The sequence below is a fragment of the Symphalangus syndactylus genome, chromosome 17, assembly GCF_028878055.3.
Source record: "Symphalangus syndactylus isolate Jambi chromosome 17, NHGRI_mSymSyn1-v2.1_pri, whole genome shotgun sequence".
In the NCBI taxonomy this organism is placed as follows: domain Eukaryota; kingdom Metazoa; phylum Chordata; class Mammalia; order Primates; family Hylobatidae; genus Symphalangus; species Symphalangus syndactylus.
The window spans coordinates 90394568-90419578 of NC_072439.2; the positions used below are offsets into that span (position 1 = coordinate 90394568).

General features: G+C 38.2%; 1 protein-coding gene across 7 annotated transcripts in view; it reads left to right on the forward strand.

Moving 5' to 3' along the window:
• The window catches only part of LPP (LIM domain containing preferred translocation partner in lipoma), a 721973-nt gene that overhangs the window by 550309 nt on the left and 146653 nt on the right, over nt 1-25011 (forward strand). For all 7 annotated transcript variants that reach the window (XM_063620511.1, XM_063620512.1, XM_063620510.1 and 4 more), the window contains one exon: nt 83-209. In XM_063620511.1, coding sequence (XP_063476581.1) covers nt 83-209 — 127 coding nt within the window. The remainder of the gene's footprint in view (nt 1-82; nt 210-25011) is intronic.

Consider the following 25011-nt stretch of genomic DNA (forward strand, 5'->3'; position numbering starts at 1 on the left):
GCAATCACTGCTTATTTAGGCTGACTGTCTTGGTTGATGGTCTAGGTGGCAATTAAAGGACCGTATGCTTTCTGCCTTTCAGGGTGTCCATACAGGGCAACTGGGGCCTTCGTCAGTTCCCCCTTCATTCCGCCCAGAGGATGAGCTTGAGCATCTGACCAAAAAGATGCTGTATGACATGGAAAATCCACCTGCTGACGAATACTTTGGTGAGTGGGGCCTAGAGCTGACTTCTGAAGTAACTATCTTGTTCTGTTTTCCTTCCTTAGTAATTGGAACTATTATCAGCTCCACTGGTAAAGTGTTTGAGTCCAGATGCATGGGAGTTGATATACATCCCCACACAACTAAGTAATTGTAGGATTTGCATTTGCAAGACTGCCATAAATGTGATGTCTACTTAGCTTATACTAAAATTTCAGTGGTCTTTAGAGTTTCCTTAGATACAAATTTTATTGTTGAGACTCATTTTTTACCAGCCTAGGCAACATGGGGAAACCCTGTCTCCATTAAAAATACAAAAATTAGCTGAGTGTGGTGGCATGTGCCTGTAGTCCCAGCTACTCAGAAGGCTGAGGCTAGAGAATCACCTGAGCCTGAGAGGTCGAGGCTGCACTGAGCTGTGGCTGCAGTGAGCTGTGATTGTGACACTGCACTCCAGCCTGGACAACAGAGTGAGATCCTGTTTTTTTGTTTTTTGTTTTAAAAAAGAAGGCTTATTTTTTGACAACTTATTAGCTCCCCATTAGGCAGAAATAGGATTTCTGTGTATGTTCCCATTTCTCACTGGTCTAAAGATTCTAGTAAAAAATGTGGAATTGGATATTGTCTAATATCCAATTTCCAGATGGTACTCTTAATCTTTTTTTCTATCTCGGTTCAAGAAATGATGTTTTCTTTGTAGTTTTAATTTTCCCCTCTTCAAACTTGTTGATAACTAGGAATGGTTAATCCTTCCAGTCCATGAATATAATGCAAATTTGTGAATTATATGCCACTTGTGAGGTTCTGTGGACACATAACCTGTCCTCAGTGAGGTTAAAATTGTTCAGAAAGAGGTAAGACAAGCATACAAATAATTACTAGTCTAGGTAGAAAGTGATAAAAGACATGAGAAGGCATAGGTCAATTGTTGCAAATTTTATTTTATTTTATTTTATTTTATTTTATTTTATTTTATTTTATTTATTTTATTTTTGAGACAGAGTCTTGCTCTGTCACCCAGGCTAGAGTATACTGGCATAATCTTGGCTCACTGCAACCTCCACTTCTGGGTTTTAAGCGATTCTCCTGCCTCAGCCTCCCGAGTAGCTGGGATTACAGGTGCCCACCGCCACACCTGGCTAGTTTTTGTATTTTCAGTAGAGATGAGGTTTCGCCATGTTGGCCAGGCTGGTCTTGAACTCCTGACCTCAGGTGATCCACCCGCCTCAGCCTCCCAAAGTGCTGGGATTACAGGTGTGAGCCACCGTGCCTGGCCAGAAGTTTTAAAAGCTCCATTTATTAGGAGCATCAGGAATACTTTGATAAAGAAGTGGTGGCACTTGAATCTGAGCCCTTTAAACCAGTGCCTTTCACATTTTCTGTGGCAGAAGACCATTTTCCTCCCAATCTGTTGGAGACCAGTATTTTTGTTGAGTCAGTTAAAATTAATTACTAGGGAAATAAAAGACGCAAAATAAAATGGAAGATGAAATTTTATCTTTATTAGAGTTAACTGTTAACGAATTACTCTTTTAAATTTTTATGCTAGTTTATAAATATTAATCCTTTGTTCCTATGTTTATCTCATCCAGGGTGATACGCATTTCTTAGACACCCATCCATGGACCACTTTTTGAGTGGCACTGCTTTAAGGAAAAATAGAGAAAGGACATTTGGGGAAGAGTATTAGTAAAGGCACAAAAATGGGGAAATTGCACAGGATTTTTGCTTCTTCAAATATTTTCTATTTTCATGTCTTCTTTGCTCCTATATGGGAATATGTAATGACAGGTTAACTGACCATACCAGTCCAAAAACACACAGTAGGTGAAGTAGGAGGTATTAGGTTATAAAAACCCTGGCTTTTATTTGTGTTCGAGTGGCAGTTTAGCTCAGCTAAAAGAGCACAAAGAGTGGGAATGAAACATCTGGTTGTGGTCTCTTCTCTGTCCCTCGCTGGCCAAGCAATACTGACATGTCACCCATCTGCCTGAACCCCATTTCCCACCTCACTATATCAACGGTTGGGGCAAATGGTCTCTAGCATTTCTTTCAGCAGTAATAAGTTCAATGTACAAACATCCTTAATCTAAAGTATAACAATAAAGCTAAACATAAATTGATGGAGATTAACAACAATGCATGGAGAACAGTAAAACAAAACATAGAAAATCCACGAAGGTTTCTAGTTACATCAAAATACACAAAAAGTTTATTAATGCTCTTGTCATTGCCATGTAAGGAGGGTTTATAATGGGGTCTAAAATACATTTTTTTAAAAGTGAAAAATAAGGTCTCTGTATTTAGGCCCTATTAAAAAGGAAAAGCTGATTTACCAAGTATATATGCTTCAAATATCATAGCAACCCAATATATAGCCACAAAAAAAAAAACAACTGAACATAGATGCTAATTGCATGAATGAATGTATATTGAACACTCTGGGAAACAGATATAAATTATTACCTTTCCCTTCAAGAACTGTCCAAGCTCTACTACTTAGTAGCTTAGAACACTTGAACAAGTATTATTCCCTCTAAACCTTCATTTTTGTTTTGTTTTATCTGTAATACGGGAATAATAACTAGCTTATACTGTTGTTTTAAGAAATGAATGAAATATTTATACAAAGCACTTAGCCAAGTTCTTGGCATGTAGAATATGCTCAATACAATACTCAAGGTTCTCCCATGCTCTTGGGGCTTGTAGTTTATTTAAGACATAAGATATGCTCATTAAAAATCCATTAATAATGCTCAACTTAAATTTAAGTTCCTAGCAACAATAGAACATATGTCACCAACTGGTAAATAATCATTGTCAAATGGGGATGAATAACCATTTGAAAATTTGGAAAAATGGCTAACTTTTATTGAGTGCTTATGATATGGCAGCACTATATTTTATTTACGTTATAGGAATTAACTCATTTCACTCTTATAGGAAAACATTACCCTGTGAAATAGATACTATTATCATTTTCAGATTTTGAAATTAAGGCACAGAACTATTAATTTGCCTAACGTTAATAGCTGATAACATTGCGGAACTGAATTAGAATCCAGATCTGTACATTTAAACACCACACTGTAAAAGATGGGGAAAGCTAGCCAGGCTACATATTTAGAAGAGTGTTTATGGTGGAGATTAGCTTTGGACAGATGGGAAATAAGAGATGAGCATTCTCTTCTAAGTACACAGAATTAACAAAATATAAGTTGAGGCCAGGATTATTTAAAGAAAATTCACGTTGTGTAGAAAACAAAAAAAAAAAGTGCCTATGATAATATTCAGGCTGCTCTGCTAGGTGGTGGTGGGGGTAGATGTGGATCTTACCTTTGAGGTTCTTATAGTCTAATAGGATATGTGCACAGAGTTATGATGTTATATTATAAGCACAAGGCAGAAAGTGACAAGTGACTTAATCAATGTTCATCAAGTGTTCTTTGAGAATTCAGAAAAAGGAAAGATAAAATCAAGAGAGAGGAATGGAAAAGTGTTTATGGAATAGTTAGCCTTTGAATAAGTCTTTAAAATTGTGCTAATTGACATTTGGAAGTAGGAAGTTAGTAGAGAAGTGAAGTCATTTCTCATGAGGGGAGTTTTGACATAACAGGGAATAAAACCATTGGAGTGAAGTGTCCACGTGAGAAGTAGCATATACTGGGAAATAAGGTTCAAGTAGTAGGTTAGGACCAATCTAGGGAAGGCTTTCAATGTCCGGCTAAAGGCTAAGAACGTTATTGTCTATAATGAGCCCTTGCACATTGAGATCACATGCCATGAGAACTGCTCTATGGATAGTGGTTAAAAACACAGGCTTCAGAGCCAGGATGCACCTCTTACCAGCAAGATGAAATCAAGAGGCAAAGGACTCGTGAAAAGAACTGTCCTTTATTGTTCCGTGCTTTAAACATTAAGCCTGTGCCTGCTACTGTGCTGGGTGTTAGGGAAACCCAAATGCAGAGGCTCTGCCCTCATGGAGCTCACGGGTTCCTAGGAAGGACAAGAGAGTCACAGATGTCAAGGATTTCAGTGCAGATATCAGCACTGTGTTGGGTGTGACTGAGCTGCTATGTGAGAGTCCATAAGTCTGCCTGAGGATGAGCAGAAAGAATACATAGCAGTGTGTTTGCATCAGCAGGGTCTGACCCAAGAGCGATAGATAAAGTCTGCTCTTGCTTTCTGTCAGAGTTTTACCTTTGGCCTATTCTGGACTGAAAATAGCATTGCCAAGCACTTCCCTTAAATAACTTCTCTTTTTTGCAGGACTGTCCTCTCAGCCCTGCCAAAATCCCATCACCTACTCTTTCTTTACTACTTTGCCTATTTAATGCTGGAATTTTTATTTAAACTATAGCTGATTTACTGAAGGTAATTAAGTGCTTTCATGTCATAGATCTCCTGCTAGACTACAAGCTGTACTAGGGAGTGAAAGTGAACAAAATGTAAATAAATGGTGTCAACGGAGTGGGTGCCTTTGTGGTCATGTTGCTTTGCTTCCAAGACACTCTTTTTTTTTTTTTCATAAGTGGAATGATTCATGAATATGTTATTATAGTTATTGCTTCTTTACAGAGCCCCTCATCACTCTTAACAGTTTTATTTGTATTGAATTATAATTATCGTATGCTTAAAAGTATTGGGAGAGGTACCAGAAGATCACCTCACAGATGACTTAAGTACAAAGGAGAAAAGGAACTTTTATAATGGAGAGGTCTCCTGGAAGCCATCTTAAACCAAGTAATGAAATTTAACATCCTCAATAATGGGACAGACTGGCATGTGCCAACTGAATGTAGGAAGTCTGCAGCATCATCTAGGCAGTGGTCTTGCTAAAATATTTCAGCTCTATCCAACCATGAGGAAGTAAAAAATGCAGATGATGGGACATGCTTCAAGACACCTGTCCTGAATTCTTCCACACTGTCAATGTTAAAAAACGCTATTCTAGATTAAAGGAAATTGAAGAGACATGCCATTCAAATGCAAGGCATGTGTCTTGATTGAATTCTGGATGAAAAAAAAAGCTATAAAGGATTGGTAGCAAACTTAGAGAAATTTGAATATGAATGATATATTAGATAATACATCAATGTTAATTTAATGATGATATTAATGGTGTTGTGATTATGCAGGAAAATCTATTTTTATGAGCTATTTGTTGAAATATAAGGTGAGGTATGATTATGTCTACAATTTTATTTTGAAATAGTGATAGAGTGACAGAAATAGAGAGAGAGAAAGAGAGAGAGGGATGATTGACAGATATATGTAGACAAACAGAGATAGATAAATGTGGGGAGGCAGAATCATTTCAGGTTAAAACAGCTAGAGATGCTATAACTGCAACAACTATAAGGACTCCCCTCCTCTCTAAAAATGCACTGAAGCCTGTCACAAATGAATTACCTTAAGAATCCCTCCTTGGGTGGGTAGAGAGATTGACATTTCTGTACCTTCTCAACTTTCATGTTTTAACGACTACAGTGGGTCTTTGAAATTTCCCGTTTTTTGTTTTTTTTTTTATTTCTTACCAGACATACACACCTTCTATTGCTGGTGAGATGGGGACAGTTGTGGTAGTGATGACAAAAGCTGATGTTTACCTAGAGCTCCATATGTTTAAAAAACCAAGTCGCAGCCACAACATGACTGGCAGATCTGGCGACGATGTCTTCATTTCATTTTTTGGATGGGGAAATAGAGATTCAGAGAGGCTCGATGAGTTTTTCAAGGTCACATAGCTAATAATTTTGGAATTTGGCCTCACTCTTCTGATCTCATGTCTATTATAATACATTACCATTACAGAAAGGTATATAAATGCTGTTCCTGGTGATTGTCAGTAATTGACTCTTTCTCTCCTACGTCATAACTTTTCCTTATGAAGTTACGATCTTCAAGTGAGAGATGGAGGGACTGCTTCTGCCCGAGATCACATGTTTGTAATTTGGACTTCAATGTCACTGATATGTTTCAACTATCTTTAACATCCTGAATTAACTGCTATGACATGGCTGAGGTACATACATTAGGAAGACAGTCTACCTAATACCTCCCTATCAGCCATTTTGCAGTCTGTAGTTCTTCTCTTGACCTTGGGAGAAGGCAAATCACTAATAGCCACTGTTCTTATTTTTTCAAGTCAGGTTTTTAATAAAATATAACAAGCAGAAACCCTTAACTATCTCAGCTGGGTTTTTTTTTTTTAATGATTTCTTCTGAAAAGGTGATAGTTATAGTGTTTCCATGCCTTCTTTTGTCCATGTTCATTATAACTTGTGACTGTTGCATTACAATATTAGGTAAACGCCACAGATGTTGAACCGTGATAAAGCAGTTGGATGAGTCTACATCTCTAAAGGGAAGATACAGTCTCTATAATGTGGGCATTTGCCATCTACTTGGACTTAAGTTTTGGCTATAACAGATTTCCTTACCATGGACATGTGTCTTTCCATTAACACTAGTGTCATTGAGAGGGCCTCTAAACACTACCCTGTAGAGGAAAGGGAGGAAGCATAGTAGAAAGTTGGAGGTAGAAGAAAATTCTTACCCAATTCAATAAACCAGACAGTGGATGTTTAGCCCAGCTTACCTACAGGAAGCGTTGGTTCAAGTGCTTGCATTTTAGAGAAAATTTTTTCCTGGACAACTAGAAAAATATGTTGATACTAAAGGAGGCTCTCAGTTCTAGTGATAGATGCTTAAAAAGAACAAGGGGTGGCTCATGCCTGTAAATCCCAGCACTTTGGGAGGCTGAGGAGGGCAGATCACGAGGTCAAGAGATCAAGACCATCCTGGCCAACATGGTGAAACCCCATCTCTACTAAAAATACAAAAATTAGCTGGGCATGGTGGCACGCACCTGTAGTCCCAGTTACTCAGGAGGCTGAGGCAGGAGAATCACTCGAACCCAGGAGGCGGAGATTATAGTGAGCCGTGATCGTGCCACTGCACTCCAGCCTGGTGACAGAGAGAGACTCCGTCTCAAAAAAGAAAAAAAAAAAAAGGAACATGGGGCGATGAAGTAGCTGTAAATTATTATAATTTAGAGTAAATTCAGAGCTTATAATAGAAAATGGAAAACTTTTAAATCGACTATTAAAATGAATAGGAGAGAAAGGCATTATTCTCAGAAAACCGGGGCATCTACAGGGCTAGTTGCCAGTTTTAAAGTTTGGTTTTTCAAACAGTTTTAGGCAGCTAAAGGAAAGCAAAGTTGAGTTTTTCTCCAGATAACCTTAAGATATCTCTGAAATTGTCCAAGACTTTTCCATGTTGGTTGATACACCGACAGCCTTACGTAATACACCCAGAGCCTCTAAGTTTTATGCTTTCATTCATTTTGTAAGAGAAAGCATGTTTGCATATGAAGCTTTTCATACATTTATGTCTCTGACTATGGCATAATTTTTTCCAAATAATAATATTCTGGCCGAGCAGCCCTTAAGGCTGAAGACAACACTATTGGAAGACAGTATCTCTGGAAATGGATGTTGTAATGCATCTAAGGATGGACTGGAAATATCTGACAGTATATTTTTAAGCATAGAGCTGTAATTATCTTGACATTGTTTATATGATATTGTCTTATTCCTTCTTTAAAAAAAAGCAGAAGTATGTGAGCCTTAAAATTATTGAGTGAGCTATTTGAAGAATCCTTCAGAGCAGCGCCAGGTAAATTCTCTTCTCAGACCTTAGCATTTATCCAAGGAAACTTTTTGTTCATCTCTGAGTATTGTTAGTAGGAGTTGTTGAGGATTTTTGCAGAAAACCAGAAGTTTGTTCCAGTGGAACTAAGCTTTCATTTTTCAAAGGACAGCTAGACAAAAGTAGAAGGCATGAGGCGGCAGGGAACTAGCACATGCTAAGCCTTGAGAGAAGAAAAGCATGAACATGAATAAAGAGCTATGATCGATCACTTTATTGGTTATGCCAGCTCATTGTATTTGGTGCCTTGGTATCTTCTCAATTAAGATGAAAATGGAGGGCCAATGAATGTTCATGAACAGAAACAGAACGAAAAAAACAATGAGGTGGATGGTCCATTTTCTTTCTGCACTAGTGGGACCAGTTGATAAGTGAGCTTGTCCAGAGGACTTGACTAAGATGCTTAGGAAATTAGAAACCATGATCTGAGGTGCAGTTGAAGGTATGGAGAAAGGAAAACCTAGAGCCCTCATTGCTATTGAAAGACTATCATGTGGAAAAGGAATTTGACTTAATATTTGTGATCCAAAAATTAGCAACAAAGGCAAGTGAGGGGGGTCTGGCCAGTTCCCATTCAGCATAATGAAATCACTTTCTTAAGAGACAGAAGAAAGTCTTTGTAAAATTCTAGGTCAGAATCTAATAATCCCTTGTTGGTGAAAATGGTGATAGGTACTCAAGCAACTGATGGATGATTAGATTATACTTCAAAAGTGCTGTCCGATTCTGACATTTTGTGACTTAGGCATCTAAACTTGTTTGGAAGTTAGTGTCTTGCATCCAACTTCTAGGTCTACCCCTAGATTATCATTATTATTATTACATGATTTCAACTAACATTTATATAATGCTTTTTAAAGCACTTTTCTACATGTTATATCACTTGAGCAAGACAGCAGTCCTACAAAATAGACAGAGTGTTTATTTCCATTTGGGATATAAAGAAATGAAAGATTTCAGTGATTAAGGGACTCCCCACTCCCCAGGGCTCTCCACTACCCTCACAAGTCATAAAGCAGGTAAGTAGCAGAATTGCCCTGGGGCGCAGGCCTACAGATTGTAAATTCTTTTCGCTTTTCACCCCATTGTGCTGTTAACACCATGTTGCTGAATTGGTCATGGGTCATAAGATAGATGAGTTAACATACTTCATGTTTTAGCTTTTTAATCTGTATAAGGAACGATGTGATTGCTTTGTAAAGTGCTTAGATGATCTCAACTGAGAGGTGTAAAGTAATTTGTATTTCATAGTTTGTGTTATTATGTGACAAGAAAATGGTTTCCAAAGTGCTCCTATCAATTACAAACTGGGAAATGACTCCAGGTGGGCAGCTACCTTTAGTGGATCTTGTTTTCACAGATAAATGACCTAATTAATGAAAAACCCCAAAACCACAATGGAAGAAAAATTAGACAATAAGTGGCTTAGAGAGAAGGTTGTATTGATTTGGGGGGAAAAATGGGTTTCTTGGTTTTGTTTCTCTCCAACTTTTTGTTTAGGATATCTTTGAGTTGTGGGAATAGAATGTTTTCTAGTTAATGAGGCATATTAGATATATTTTCTTTTGTGGTAGTGACTTCTGGTAATGTTTGTTCTGAGTAGTATATGTTTACAGCACTAAATAAATAATAATCCTGAGCATTTTATGTGTTCTATCTTAGCATATGTTAATTTTTTATTAATTTGGCTAGTATGTTTGTTTGTTTGTTTGTTTGTTTGTTTGTTTTGTGTCAGAGTTTCACTCTTATTGCCCAGGCTGGAGTGCAATGGCACGATCTCGGTGCACCACAAACTCCACCTCCCAGGTTCAAGCGATTCTCCTGCCTCAGCCTCCCAGGTAGCTGGGATTACAAGCATATGCCACCATGCCAGGCTAATTATTTTTGTATTTTTAGTAGAGACGAGGTTTCTCCCTGTTGGTCAGGCTGATCTCGAACTCCCGACCTCTGGTGATCCTCCTGCCTGGGCCTCCCAAAAGTGCTGGGATTACAGGCATGAGCCACTGCATCCGGCCTGGCTAGTGTGTTTTTAAGCATTGATTTCGAATCCCAGACTTAGAGTAAAGAAGAATGTGATATCAGAGATTATCTAGGAAAATCCTTCATTTTCTAGAAAACTGAATCCCAAATGACTTATCCAAAGCCATGCAACTAGGTGTGTTTTGAATTTTATGGTCAAAATTTTCTTTCTGAGTAATGGACAGCCTCCGATGGCATGAAGAGGAATGGCAGGGCTATTTACAAAGGTGCAGACGTAGGTCGGGCCTGCTACTTTTGTGATCTCAGACCTTAGATCCACCTTATTCAAACATAAGAACACATTCTTATGTTATTCAAACATAAGAACACATTGCCCTTAAAAAGAATAAAATAAATAACTTTTAAGGAATTATGTGTATGTATTTTTCAAATACAAAAGAACCAAAGTTTTCTTATACAAAAGAACAAAAGAGATTCCCAGTATCTTTTATCTCAGTGTCTTTATCCAATTTACTTGTAATATTTCCCATCTATTTTCTCCACTAAATGTAAGTCTGCGTGAGGGCAACAATTTATGTTTAGTTCAGTGTTATGTTCCTGTCATTCCTGGAATAATGCCTAGCACATCGGAGATATTTAATAGGTGTTAATGAGTTAATGAACTAGTAAATGAAAACTGTGAGCAGACATTCACATTTCTGTGACAGGACATGGTATATAATAAACTACAGGGAGGAAATACTTCATTCATTTAAGATATATTTATTTAGCACCTTATAAAATCATAAAACGTTAGAGCTGGAGAGAATCTTAAGAGACTAGGAAAACCTCTTCATTTTTGGAGATCATGAGAATGAGTGAGATTTTTAGGGTCACAAATTTGTTAGTGACAGAGCTGCAGAGTATAACTCAGATTTTCTCATTCCTTTTTTTAATTCACTTAAGGGCACTGGAGAATATATAAACTAGAGCAAGACATGGCTGCTACATTTATTGAACTTAAATTTAAATTGGATTAACACCTTTGGACTTGATCTCTTTTGCATGTATCTTCTGTGAAATGTAAAGGTTCAACTGGTCAATGAAGAGAGTACCTGGTTAAGATTTTATTTTTTAAGTACTGGGTCACATTTTCTCCACCTGTAGGTTTCATCTATAGTCTTTGGTTCCCAGGACCATTTCGTACCACCACAATTTTCTTCTGTTCTAATCGAATTGGATTGGATGCACAGGGCATCACATTGAAAGAAACATTCTTTTCTTGTGTTTATTTGAGTTGTCCATAGCAACCTGTCCTGAAAGATTGTCCATTTAAAGTAAGCCTCTTCAAGACTGGGAACCACCACCCAGGATTTGTGTACCATCTTGATACAAACAGCAGACATCCAGTCATTCAGCTTCATTAGGATCACTATCTATCAGAAGACAGAACAGAAAAGTAGAAGAGAGATTTCTACTTCATAACTGAATGTCCTTTGCTTATTAATTGTGGAAGCAAACTTGAAATTCTGGGAGGGAAAGCACTGATGGGGCACACATTGTATGTGGTGCAAAGAAAGTCTCAGTTTGGTACTGGTACCTGAACCTACAAGTGCTAATTATGCATCTTCTGGTATTAACACACAAACACAATTAACTGTGAACTCAGCTCCTTTTCCCTTTCAAACCACCATCATTCCCCCAACCTGCGCTTTCCCCACCACTTTCTCTAAAACACACAGATAAGCATCTCCTTACAGACTTTGAAGTGACATTAGGATTGTCAGAAGGCGTAATTAATTGACTGTCAGCAAAGCCATTGTTTGAACATCTGTGGAGTTGTACTTGGTAGGCATCTGGTTTTTTTTGTTGCTGTTGTTGTTGTTGTTTTTGAGACCTAGTCTTGCTCTGTTGCCCAGGCTGGAATGCAGTGGCGTGATCTTGGCTCACTGCAGCCTCCACCTCCTGGGTTCAAGCTATGCTCCTGCCTCAGCCTCCCAAGTAGTTGGGACTACAGGCATGTGCTACCACGCCCAGCTAATTTTTGTATTTTTAGCAGAGATGGGGTTTTACCATATTGGTCAGGCTGGTCTTGAACTCCTAAAACCTTGTGATCTGCCAGCCTTGGCCTCCCAAAGTGCTGGGATTACAGACGTGAGCCACCGCACCTGGCCCTGTTGTATTTTTAATTGACCGATTCATTCATCTACAAATATTTATTGAGTGCCTACTACTCAACAATTATTGTAGTGTATACTATGGGAGATGATGGAAATGATATAATGGCCAAGGAGAGAAAGCATTTGTTAAATCCTCTAGGGCCAAGGGCTTTGATAGAGAACAGATTTCACAACTGGCAGTGGAAAATGTACTCTTTTCCATCCAGGTTCAGAGGATTTTGCCACTGTACTTGTGCCATATAAAATGCTGAAATAGTTCATGAGAAGAGGTACAGGCATAGATCTTCCTGGTGTGTGAAGATGAGTGGCAATGCACTGTCTGTAGTTAGAGTTCCCACCAAAAACGGTAAAATACTTAAAAAGAAAAAGCAAAAAATATCCAAGGCAAAAAAAAAAAAAAAAAGAAATCACAGAAGCAGGTCCAAGTTAATGACCTTATCCCAATTCTCTTCCTAAGTCTGACTCTGATGTTAGTCATGTTGTATTTAATTATTCCAGATTTCCTATAGTACTGTACAGCTCTGATCTCAGTCCTCACTTGCTTCAAAGGTTTGACCATCAAACTTTGAGCTTGTATGAGCCTCGAACTTGGCTCTACTCCTATCTGGCAGTGAGCATCATTTGTTAAAATTCAACAAGAGCAAACAGAAACAGTGTACACTAGTAACTTGCTGAAAGAGCCTAAGAAGATACAGTAGGCAGGAGTAATGGAAATGAGTTTTTAACCTCCACTGACTCACCCTTTCTTTCCTAGTCAGCCTTAGGGTCATGGCAAAGTTACAGTGGCATTTAGAAACCATCTCGCTTGAGAGCTTCCCTTTCTTCAGTCATTAGTGAGCATCTTCATAATTTTTTTACCGTATATGTAAACTATGCATAGTATTATTTGTCTAATATTTTTATTTAAATCAATTAACTTTTTATCCGACTTTGTCTTCCTTCGTGTCAATAACATCTATAATTTGATTCTGTGGGTTGAAGTACTAAGTTGCATCTTTCCTGTAAAATATATTAAACTGAATACTATATTTAAATGTAAGAAATACGGCTGGAATTACAGATCACATCTGTAATCCCAACACTTTGGGGTGCCGAGGCTGGAGAATTGCTTAGTCCAAAAGTTCGAGACCAACCTAGGTAACAGAGTGAGACCCCCATCTCTACAAAAAAAATGAAAAAAATATTACTAGGTATAGTGGTGCACGTCTGTGGTTCCAGCTACTCGCAGGCTGAGGTAGGAGGATCACTTAAGCACAGGAGGTCAATGTTGCAGTGAGCCATGATTGCACCACCACACTCCAGCCTGAGTGACAGAGTAACAGTCTGTCTCAACAAAACAAAACAAAACAAAAAACAAAGCTCATTCATGCACCAGCTAATGTCTGAAATATTGAGAAATGTGGATATCATTCAACAAGAAGAAAAATTGATAGGATACCATGGTGAAATGGTGTCTTCAAGCTTACCCATTAAGCGTATAAAGCATACTTTTTTTCTTTTTTCTTTTGCATGCGGAGTCATCATGTTCTTGTGAAGGATCGTGTTGTGTTATATAGTGTTGTGTTAGATATTGTTCCAGGCATCCAGCACTGAGAGGCATTGCTGGCCTGATACTGTCCCACTGACTCACTGTGATATCTTAGGCCAGTTTCTTTTCCATAGGTCTCATCTCTCATATCACGAGATTAGAACACGTGAACTATTGTGATCCTTTTGACCTTAATTCCTTTGCCTCAAACACTTTTCATATGTTGTCCTCTCTACACTGTTAAAATGTAGGTGAGTAAGAAAAGCAGCTGCCCCATGTAAAATTTCAGTGCTGCTTGCCTCAGAGTTCTGGAAAAGAATTGTAAACAAACCCAAGAATTATATTTCCTAGATCACTTTATGCTCTGCTTGTTGCTGTTACCCATTTCCTGAGGTTTATGAGAGGGTCACTGCATTGAAAGTAGCTTTCAATGCCAGGTAATAAAAGTGGAATAGGATGTTGAATATGATAACGAATACCATGCACTTGTATTGGGTACACTAGTAGCATCACTGTGTTTCAGCATTTTCAGTAATGGTGTTCAGTCATGGTAATTGGCATACCAGCTCAGTAATGGTGTTTACTAATGGTAATTGGCATATGTAAGTGATATTAATATGGGTAACCATCAACAGAACAATAGTCTAATGTAGATGATACAGCAGTGATAAAAATGAATAATTCATCTTTTGTCAGATAGCTTAGTAAAGTGAGCACTAGATTTGGAGTCAGGAAATCCAAGTGTAAGTCATCTTTTCTGTGTGACGTTAGTGACATGTGACATTTGTGCTCTCCTTAGAGTATTTTGTTATACATTCTTGAGAACTCTTCTTTTAGCAGCTTTAAAATGAGTGTTATTTTGCCAGAAAGACTAACATATCCATGGACAAGTTAGAAGTTAAAACCAAATTACTTCAGTTTTCTTGTTTAGATTAGCTCTTTTATAGAACCTCAGAGTCTTCCTGAATTTCAGGTATTTCACATATTAAAAAGATAATTATCCCTATCTATTTTATGTGCATATTGTGGGAATCAAATTACGTAAGTCGGTATGAAAAAGTTTTCTAAACCGTAGCAGAAGACCAAAAATTTAAGAGGTGTTAATATCTCCACCGAGTGCAGCATCTGGCTTGATTTGTGCCATTTATGATTAGTGTGTAATAATTATTCCTCTAAATTGTTAATGTCAGTGTTTATTTGAATTAACACTTTGTATTTTCTTATGATGTTCTGTTGTAATTGGAATATCACTAGAGAATACAAAAAGTGTTTTTTAGTCATTGTGTGTGAGAAAGCAACACACCAAGATATACCACAATGTTCTCGTTTGCTGAGCAAACTACTCTTGCTTTTTAATGTGGAATGTAGAAGAACTAATTGAAAAGACAAAATGAATTTTGACTCAAATTGAACAGGATGAATCATAACCCACTTTCTCATCTGAGATGTGAAGAAGAAAATGTAAAGGAAACCAACCACCACACAGCTTTACTGTCAGTGTCAGCATAATCAATATAGAGTGTTTTTAACAGAATAAAGAATACATTTCTGCAAGGCTGAGAGTTGCAGGTAGTCGGAAACCTAGTTATTTTTGCTTTGTCTATAGTCTGCTAAAATTGTCTAGTTCTGCCTTGGTTAAAGCATTCTAATCGAGAGTTTGGGATCCCTCTATAATTGTTTCTCAAACCATTCAGAAATGTACCTGTGATCTCTATTGAACAGAGGCCAGTCAGAGACTGGACCCTCTATTGAACGTCTGGTCTCAGTGTCATTTTGTCAGATGGTCAAAAGCAGGGAGACAGCAAACATACAGAAACCTGGACAGGACTGAACTGCTGCTTCCCTGAAAATAACTTACTTGTGTTTATTGATGTGAATGATTAAACAAAAACACTTTGTCCTATTGGATTCTAGAATTTAGATGCATAATCTACTTAGCTTGTGAATGTAGCTTAAAAAAAAAGATTTTACACAAATAAAGAGGCACTATAGCATATCCTAGGAAAAAAACTCTAATTCCTAAGTCAAAATTTATTTCTAATTTTTGTTACTATTATATTTGATTCATAACTCTTATGATCTTTATTTTCCTCGTGTGTGTTTATCTATTTTCTATTTTACTGTAATATTACTAAGATGGGAGAGCACATCTTTCTTATCTTACTCTTCCTCTCTTCCCCGAAAAGAAAAATGAGAAGAGGAGATCGAGCTGGATGATTTTTTTTAAATCCCTTTGTGCCACTCCACCAAGAGTTTTGCTTGCAATAGAGATTCTCTAGTCTGATTTGATCCTAAACCATTCTCACTAATGGTTCTGCTTAAAATAAGATTAGTACATGTTGAGCACTTACTATTTAGTATGAGTTCTACATGCATTACTTATATCTGGACTATAACTCTAGGCAGTAGATACTGTTCTTTTACAATGAGAAAGCTGAAGCCAAGATAAGTTAAATAATTTTCCCAGAATCTAGTAATTAGAGTTGCAATTTGAACGTAGAACCCGGCTCTTAACCCCTGCATATACCATGCCTGTGACTATAGATTTCAGAAAATGAGCTAACCAAGGCCTGGAAAAAGATTAGACTCACAGGATCTGTGCTCATTCCATGGCTTTTCTGGTAAATCCTATTCTCTTTTTCCCTCTACTTTCCCTGGAGGATGTTTTTAGTATGATTTGATTTTCTGTGATTGAAGAGTTTCACCACTGATAAGGGAGCAATTAGAAATACAGGTACACCATCTCTTTGTCTGCACTGTACCAGATGTCTGCTGGGACAGTGTCTTTGCCCTCCTACATGGGTAGTAGTGCCCAGCTGGGCTGCTTAGTCCAGATAACAAAAGACGATTTCTGACCGTAATATTTTTTTTTTGTTAATAACACTTGAAATATGCATCTTTATTCCTCCATTCCTTCTTGGACTTGAAACCTGGTTATTATGGTTGTAGCAATATTTATGTCCAGAAACTCTCTTCTCCCCACAATTTGCCTCAATCCAGTACTGCTTTCTTTCACACATGTAAATAGTTTTAACTTTTAACGATCTATCCCTATGGCATCTTCTAGTCTAGTGATCTGTAGAAAAGCCAGGCCCAGTCTCATTGCCCAGGTGGAAATGAGAGAGAGCAAGGAAAAGGGGACTGATTTTGAAAATACAGTCACCCTGTTGACATGTCATCAGGCAAAAGAGTTTAGTGCAATAGCTAGCAATTGGCTCATTCAGTCGGAAGTTGATGCTATTTTAGGCCGTCAGCCGCAGTGTCAATGTATCTGTGAATTTTGCCATTTTATTTCATTAAGATGGTTCAGGAAGTCAGACACTGATTAACTGATTCTTCGACTTAGTTCCCACTCCTAATTTTGGATGTGTGGTGTCTTTAGGAAGCTGCTGTGTCACCTTGATTCTAAAGAAAAGTTTCATTGTGGCTCTAGAGCAATCCGGAGCAGTCTACCCTTGTATCTGATTATGCTGGAACCTGCTGTGTTCTACCTCTCTGGTCACAGGTGGTATGGGGATACTTTTGCTTCTGGTTCTCCTCTGGCAGATCAAGCAAATACAATCCAAGTGCGTGCAGCCCGTTCCCATTCAAAATGTATCCGTCATAATAACAGCATTCTCGCTGACGCCTTAGACTCAAGGTGGACTTAATTTGGAGATCACCTAAGAAGACGTCTGTGAAAGGAATGGCCTCAGCTTTGCAGTCACTTTCGAAGTCAAGAGGTATTCTAGACAGACCACACAGTATGTATAGGTAAGACTAGGAAAATTCTAAGTTTTGTGTTGTTGCTAAGGGCTTGGAATCTTATTTTATTTATAAACATGCTTTAAATAAGAAGGATAAGGATCTCTAGATAGGAAATATATGTTGTTCTTTGTTTCTCCATTTATTCAATAATTATTGAAGGCCTATGATATGCCAAACAGTTGTTCCAAGCATTTCCATTAAACATTAGTCCACAAAATATACACAGAAGTGCTTACAAATAGCTCAGTTACAATATGATATATTGCTGGAGTTTGGTGATGTGGGAGGAAAGAAGTTAGAATGGCTTACTATGAATGGAAAAGTGGAGGAAGATTTTCTGACATAGATGATGTTAAGACTGAATATTAATGGAATTTTTCAGGTAAGCCGTGAATTCAGGGGCATTTCAGACAAACAGTTCAGTAGGGACAAAGGTATAGAGACCAACACCAGAAAAAGTGCAATATGACTGCCAAAGAATATTGGAAGGAGAAATGAATGATTAGTGGCCAGATCAAGAAGGCCTCTTATTTCTTACTAAAGAATCTAGAGTCTGTCCTGAAAGTGTGGAAACTCCATGAAGGGTTTCAACAAGGGAGCCACAAGATATTGATTAAAGATAACTCCAGGTACTATTGTGGGGAGAGCTGTTCAATGGGACAAGATTTGGGGGATGAAGATCAGTCTGGGTGTCATTTGTACTTGTCTAAGGGGAATAAGGGCTGGAACCAAGGCAGTCGTCTTGTGACAGTTTAGAGAAGGGTTTCCAAGGGGAGTAAGAGGGATGGGTTGAGACTTATTCCTGGGCCTCTATCTTGGGTGGGTAATGACATCACTAAGTGATGTGAGAAAAACAGAAGGAGTTCAGTAATGGTGGTGCCATCAGTCCACAGAGATCCTCTCTTTATCAGTACTTATTGAGCACTTGCTGTGTGTACGCACTGTTCTAGGCATTGGTGCTACAGCAGATGAAAAGCTTCTTTTATGGGGCTTACATTCCAGTGAGAAGAAAATGATGACATAGCAGGTCAGATAGCAGTATATCCTATTGAGAAAATTATGCAAAAGAAAGGGATAGTGAGTGATACAGTGGTATTGGGGTGGAAGTATCATGGTGAATAGTGTGACCGCTATAATTGTGAGGTCTCTATTGTGGGTGAAATCTGGTCTGCCTAATTTTGTTTCTTTTCCATTTTTTTTTGTTTGATGAATTATTATTTCTCCTAAACAAGGCAAATAAACAGCAATAGCAACATAAACATTTACAAGCACATAGATGTAGGCATAATAGTTTGTGTTGCCAACATAACACATGCCAGGAAAAACAAAAGAAAACAGCAGCTAAAAAAAGTAAATATCAAAAAAGGGAGCTTTCTCAGACACAAATTCTTGTCATTCAAAATGCTGCGTAGTTTGAATTAGAAAGTCACAGAATGGGACCTTAGATTTAATCCAAATCTCTTAGTTTAGGCAGAGAAACCTTTAGCCGAGCAAGGAAGTCAGTTATTCCAGGACACACAGGTAGGTCTACAATTCAGCTTTTCTAACTTCATGTCTAAAGATCTTACCCTTATCACCATCCCAGAAAAGCCCAAAGTAGCCTGGGTCTAAATTTCCACTTTGCCACAGTAACCTTGAGCAAGTTTTGCTTCTCTTTGCAACAGTTTGCTCATTTACAAGGTAGGAATGATTATAATAGTGTCTGTGATAGGGGGTTTTGGAAGATTAAATAAGTTAATAATACATGCAAATTACTTACAGATGTGGGCTGACACACAGTTAATGTTCAGCAATACTGAGAGTATTGAAACGTTATGATATAGGCTACTTAGGTTTTGTGTATTTGAACATAGACTTGAGACCAATTTCTGGTGATGGCCACAGGTAAGTTATTCTGTGTTTTGGTTAAGATGATTTCCAGTTAAGATGTTGAAATATTAAATACTTTTCTTGGGTCACTGAATAATTATAAAATATATTAAAATAACTTTGATATTTATTTCATTCATAGAAGTTCTAGACAATCCAGTCTAGAGAAGAGTTATGTAAAATTCTACACCAGAAATAGAACCCTATCCTTGAAAGACAGGGACACTTATTCATATATGTATGTCTAACACAAATGGGCCTCATAATTGTTGACAGCCACTTACAGAGCATTGACCATGTGCCAAGCAGCATGCTGAACACTTCACATAGCTGGTCTCACTTAATGCTCACAGCAGGTAGGCATTCATATCCAGATTTTTCAGATGAGAAAATTGAGTCTTAGGCAGTTCAGTACCTTGTCCAAAGTTATACAGGTATCAGGAGCCTAGATCTTCATAAGCTAAGTCTCTGTTCCTGTTTGCTCAGCAAATACCTGTTTTTAATGAGGATGCTTTTCTCAGCTAGCTACTATATTCTGCAACCAGTCTGCATTTTACACTGCTATCCTTTCTGTGTCATTCCTAGTACTCATTCATAGAATTACAAGATCATAGATTGTTAAGGCTGGAGGAAACCTGAGGGGTTTCTTGGTTCTCAGCATAAAGACTCAGAATCACCTGGGGGAGCTTTATCACATTCAAAACTACACACCCACACACACCTACCTTGTATTTACAATGAGACTCTCATCTACTGACATAACCCTAGATCCACTGAGAAAATATTATTACTCTGAGAAAATTTAGCTGATGAAGTGTGCCATACCCCACGTGTGATGAGATGACAAAAAAAGTTGACAATTACTGATCTAGTCCAATCTTACATCACAAACATGAAAACAGAATTAGAGAGGGACAATCACTCTCTAAAGATTTTTAAAATATCACTTATAACATATCTGCAAAAGAACCTGGGTCTTCTGACTTATAATGTTAAGTGATTTTCTTGTTTATTCCTTAAAACTGCCTTTGTAGAATGCACTATGTTATTGGATGGTTCTGGAGTAATACAAGACAAAAGAAGAGAGTGATTAATTTGCCTGGGATTCTACAACAAACCAGTTGACCAAGAGATAATAAGCTTATTATATTATGCAGATCTGTACCTATTCACTTGGTTTAGTTAAGAAACAGCTCATCAATATGGAATACACATTTTCGTAGTAGATTTGTGGGTTGCGTAGCTTTTTTGTGTCTGTTTTCAGTTTCTGTTCCTTTGATAACTGAACAAATAACAGAGATGGTGAAATCCAGCAGGTAAATTATCTTCCAGATTTCATGTGATCTCCCTTCTCTAGTGAGTTGGTCTGTCTACTAATGACACAGTAGATTATAAGGTTGTTTGGTTTAAGTAAATATTTATGCACAGCCTATGATATGTCCATCTCTGTCTTAGGTGGGGTGAATTAGAATTACTATAAGTGCTTTCTGAAAAAAAAAAAAAAAAAAAAAAAGTACCATGAACAAATTTAGAGGTCTCTGCCCCCAAGAAGTCCATATACTGTTATAGGTTAGAGAATAAAAAATATATGATAATCCCTTTTTCCATATGATAAATGTTATAAAGGGGCTCTGTACCTATGATTATAAGAGAGAATGTTTGGGAGCTCTAGGAAAAACCTCCCTAGGGAGATTAAGAGGTGATATCTGATGTCTTCATGAAGGAATAAAATGTTTCCAAGTAGAAAAAGAGAAGAAAGATGTTACATACAGAAGAAACAGCATGTACAAAGGTGTAGAGGTAGGAAAACATGGTATGTTGGGAACAGGAAGATGTTACTTCATAGCAGAACTTCTCTGTGGCTGAAGCCACATTGAGTTGAGGGACAAGTAGTGGGACAAGGAAAGATAGAGAGTCCGGAGTTCAGTGATGAAAGATCTTGTGTGATATGTCATAGAAAGGATGTTTTGGACATTTACCTGTGCAAAATGGGAAATCGTTGACTATTGTCAAACAATGGGTAACATCAGATTAGTGATTTATGTAAAACTGAAGGGATAACCATTTCTACTGCTGTATACCACTTGGATAACCTTATAAAGCCACTTAATAGGTAATAGTGGGGCTGGAAATTTTATGGGAATAGAGTTAAAGTGCTTGTGGGATAAGAAACATGATATTGCTCTCTTTTGTTCTCTTTCAGTTCAAAACAGGAAGTGCCTAGGTATGCAGAAATGCAAATCAAGCCAGCTATATTTTTGGTGTGTTTTGTGTGTGTTTAGATTTTCACACATCAGCAATACTGTAAGAACACTATGTGGCCAGGCACAGTGGCTCACGCTTATAATCCCAGCCTTTTGGGAGGCCAAGGTGGGAGGATTGCTTGAGCCCTGGGAGTTCAAGACCAGCCTGGACAACAGAGTAAGACCCTGTCTGTACAAAAAGTAAAAAAGTAAAATAAAATAAAAAATGGACGGGCATGATGGCATATGCTGTGGTTCCAGCTAATCTGGACATGGAGGTGAGAGGAGGATCACTTAAGTTCAGGAATTTTTGGTGGCTGCAGTGAGCTGTGATCATGCCACTGCACTCCAGCTTGGGCAACAGAGCCAGACCCTGTCTCCAAAAAAAGAATACTATTATGTGAATAATCCACCAGATTCAACTAAAAAATGGCCATGATATTTTAAAAGTACTTATATACACACATATAGATTTAAAGATTACTTTCAACCTTCGAAGAAATTAGTAGATCTTTAGAAAATCATTGTGCGTATGTGCATATGTGAGTTGTTTGTGCTGGTCCCACCTTTAAGGAGAAAATATTTCAAGATCCTGATGCTTACTTAAGAGGTTGTATGTGTTTACCATGGAAAGGACCTTGGAAGTCACTCCTAATTCTGACTTCATTATTTATTTATTTCGATGAAGCAAATGATGCCCAGATTGAAACAGGAGTGTAAGCCACAGCCACCAAGTGCCAGTGCCCAGGCTAAAACTTTTCTCCATTAACTCTGGAAACCTTATTTCCTTTTTGTACCACTTATTTACAGTGTTTGGTGGTTATGAATTGAGTGAATTATCCCAAGGTTGGAGATATCTTGGCACTCACTTGTAACTGGAGAAACACTAGTAGGAAAATATTCTGGGAATTTGGTAAGGAAGTATGAGTGAATTTATCATATTTAACCTTTGTTCAAATCACCTTTGTCAAAGGGGAAGGGGCAGGGGATGTGTGGGCAAGATGTAAGAACACATTAAGCCCTTTCTTCCCTTTGTCATTCTCAAGCTGGATTGATATGATAGGAGAAGAAATTGTATCAAATAAAAGGAGTTGTGTCAATAAGTGTTTATGATACCTCTAAACTTAAGCCTTAAAATAACACAATCTGTGATCTTACAGTTCTGTAGGTTAGATGTTCAACATAAGTCTCATCTGGCTAAAACCATCATGTTAGCAAAGCTGCATTTCTCTCTGAAGGTTCTTTCTAGGGGAGAATCCCTCTTGCTTTTTCTGACTTCTAAAGACCGACCACATTCCTTGACTTGTGGCCCCCTTTTTCCATCCTCAAAGCCTGTAACATAGCACATCTGACCATTTTTTTCATAGTCATTCTGTGTCTGGCCCCAGCTGGGAAAAGTTCTCCAACTGGTAAGGACCTATGTGATTAGATATGACCCACCTGAATAACCTCACATACTCTTCCTATCTCAAAATCCTTAACTTAATCCTATCTGCAAAGTCTGTTTTGTCATATACAGTAGCATATTCATAGGTTTCAAGCATTTGGACATGGTCATCTTTGGGAGGCATTATGCTGCCTATGACAGTGCTCTTCTGATAAATTTTCAGTGGACTTCTAGACATAACAATCCCGGTCCTGGGAACATGCATGGCGGGGACCTAAATAAGTCTATTTTTTAAGAGGCCCTACCCTTTACATAGATTGTAATCTTGGGGTAAAGGAAAGTTTGAGATTTCACTCCACCTTTTTTTTGGTGCTGGTATTTCCACCGTGGGAAAGATCATTCTGATTTAATAACCACATGGAGCTCCTGGAGTATCTGGGGCATGTTTGCTGATTCCCAAGGAAGCTTGATATTTTTGATGGAGCACTTAAGCTGGTAAGTTATTAGAAGCTGAGCTATAATTTTCCTTGGCATTGGTCATTTTTGTCTAATCTTTTATTTTTTTTTTTTATTTTTTATTGTTTTTTTGGAGATGGACTCTCACTGCGTCCCCCAGGCTGGAGTGCAGTGGTGCAATCTCGGCTCACTGCAACCTCCGCCTCCCGGGTTCAAGCAATTCTCCTGCCTAAGCCTTCAGAGTAGCTGGGACTACAGGCGTGCGCCACCATACCCAGCTAACTTTTTGTATTTTCAGTAGAGACAGGGTTTCACCATGCTGGCCAGGCTGATCTGGAACTCCTGACCTTGTGATCCACCCACCTCAGCCTCCAAAAGTGTTAGGATTACAGGCGTGAGCCACCGCGCTTGGCCTGTCTAATCTTTTATTTAATGCATCTAGGCTCCTCCTTTCTTCCTTCATGGTTTCCTTTTTCCTACTTCCCTATCTTGTTTCCTTTCCTTCTTTTTCATTTACAGAGATGGTGTTAGAAATGAATGAGAGGAGTGAGCAGAGAAAGATGAGGGAAAAATAGATGTGTTAAGGAGTATACGGATAAAGAAAAGAGGCCAGGAGGAAAAGCTGTTCACCCCGACTCCCATCCTAATTTTGCATAGTCTTTTGTTTCCTGAGAATAGTTAGGTCAGAAGTTCCAGTAGAAACTTTCATGGAATACACAAAAGGGAATTAAGTAAGGAAACTTGCGACCGATGCTATGGGAAAGGACATGTTTGTCAAAGCAATAGGTTCTTCCTGAGTTAGAGAACAATTATGGTTCCCCCGTGGAAATGTTTATCTGACGCAGTGAGAACAAGGTCAGACACAATTCAGAAATGAAATGAATAAAATTGTTCTAAGATCTAGATGGGAGGAGACATGAGGGATTGTGTTTTGATAGTCTTAAGGGTGCACTTACATTTACATCCCCAAATTCCCTCTTCCATGAACCACAGTGCACTGTACATTGCCACGTTAATGCCAACTGTGCCAATTAGATTAACTAATATTGGTCAAAAAAGAATATCCTGGCCGGGTGCGGTGGCTCACGCCTGTAATCCCAGCACTTTAGGAGGCCGAGATGGGTCACGCTGAAACCCTGTCTCTCCTAAAAATACAACAATTAGCTGGGCGTGGTGGTGGGCGCCTGTAACCCCAGCTACTTGGGAGGCTGAGGCGGGAGAATCACTTGAACCCATGAGGCGGAGGTTGCAGTGAGCCAAGATCACACCACTGTGTTCCAGCCCTAGCGACAGAGTGAGACTCTATAAAAAAAAAAAAAAAAAAGAATATCCTAATGAAGAGAGAAATGACAGAAATTTCTAAGATAACTGTTTCATATTTCTTCATTAAATTAAAATGAAAATACATCTTCTTAAAGTATTGAGGTATAAATTAAACTGAAGAATATCAGTGAGAATGCTCTTTCAACTATGAAGTATTATAGTTAAGAAAGTTCTTTTTGTTTGACTATTCATTGTCATCTCACCTTAGCGGTAATTTCTTCTGCTTGGACAATAGAGAAAAGTTGGGCCAGTACCACTTTGGCAACGGGCATCAAAGTCGAAGAATCTCATGTGCAGGTTGAACTCAGTGAAAAAGGGCTGGAACTGGCTGCTCTTGCCCACTTCCTGCCATAGTCAGGCCCACATTTGAACTTTGTTATTTCGGGGGTAATTACCTTG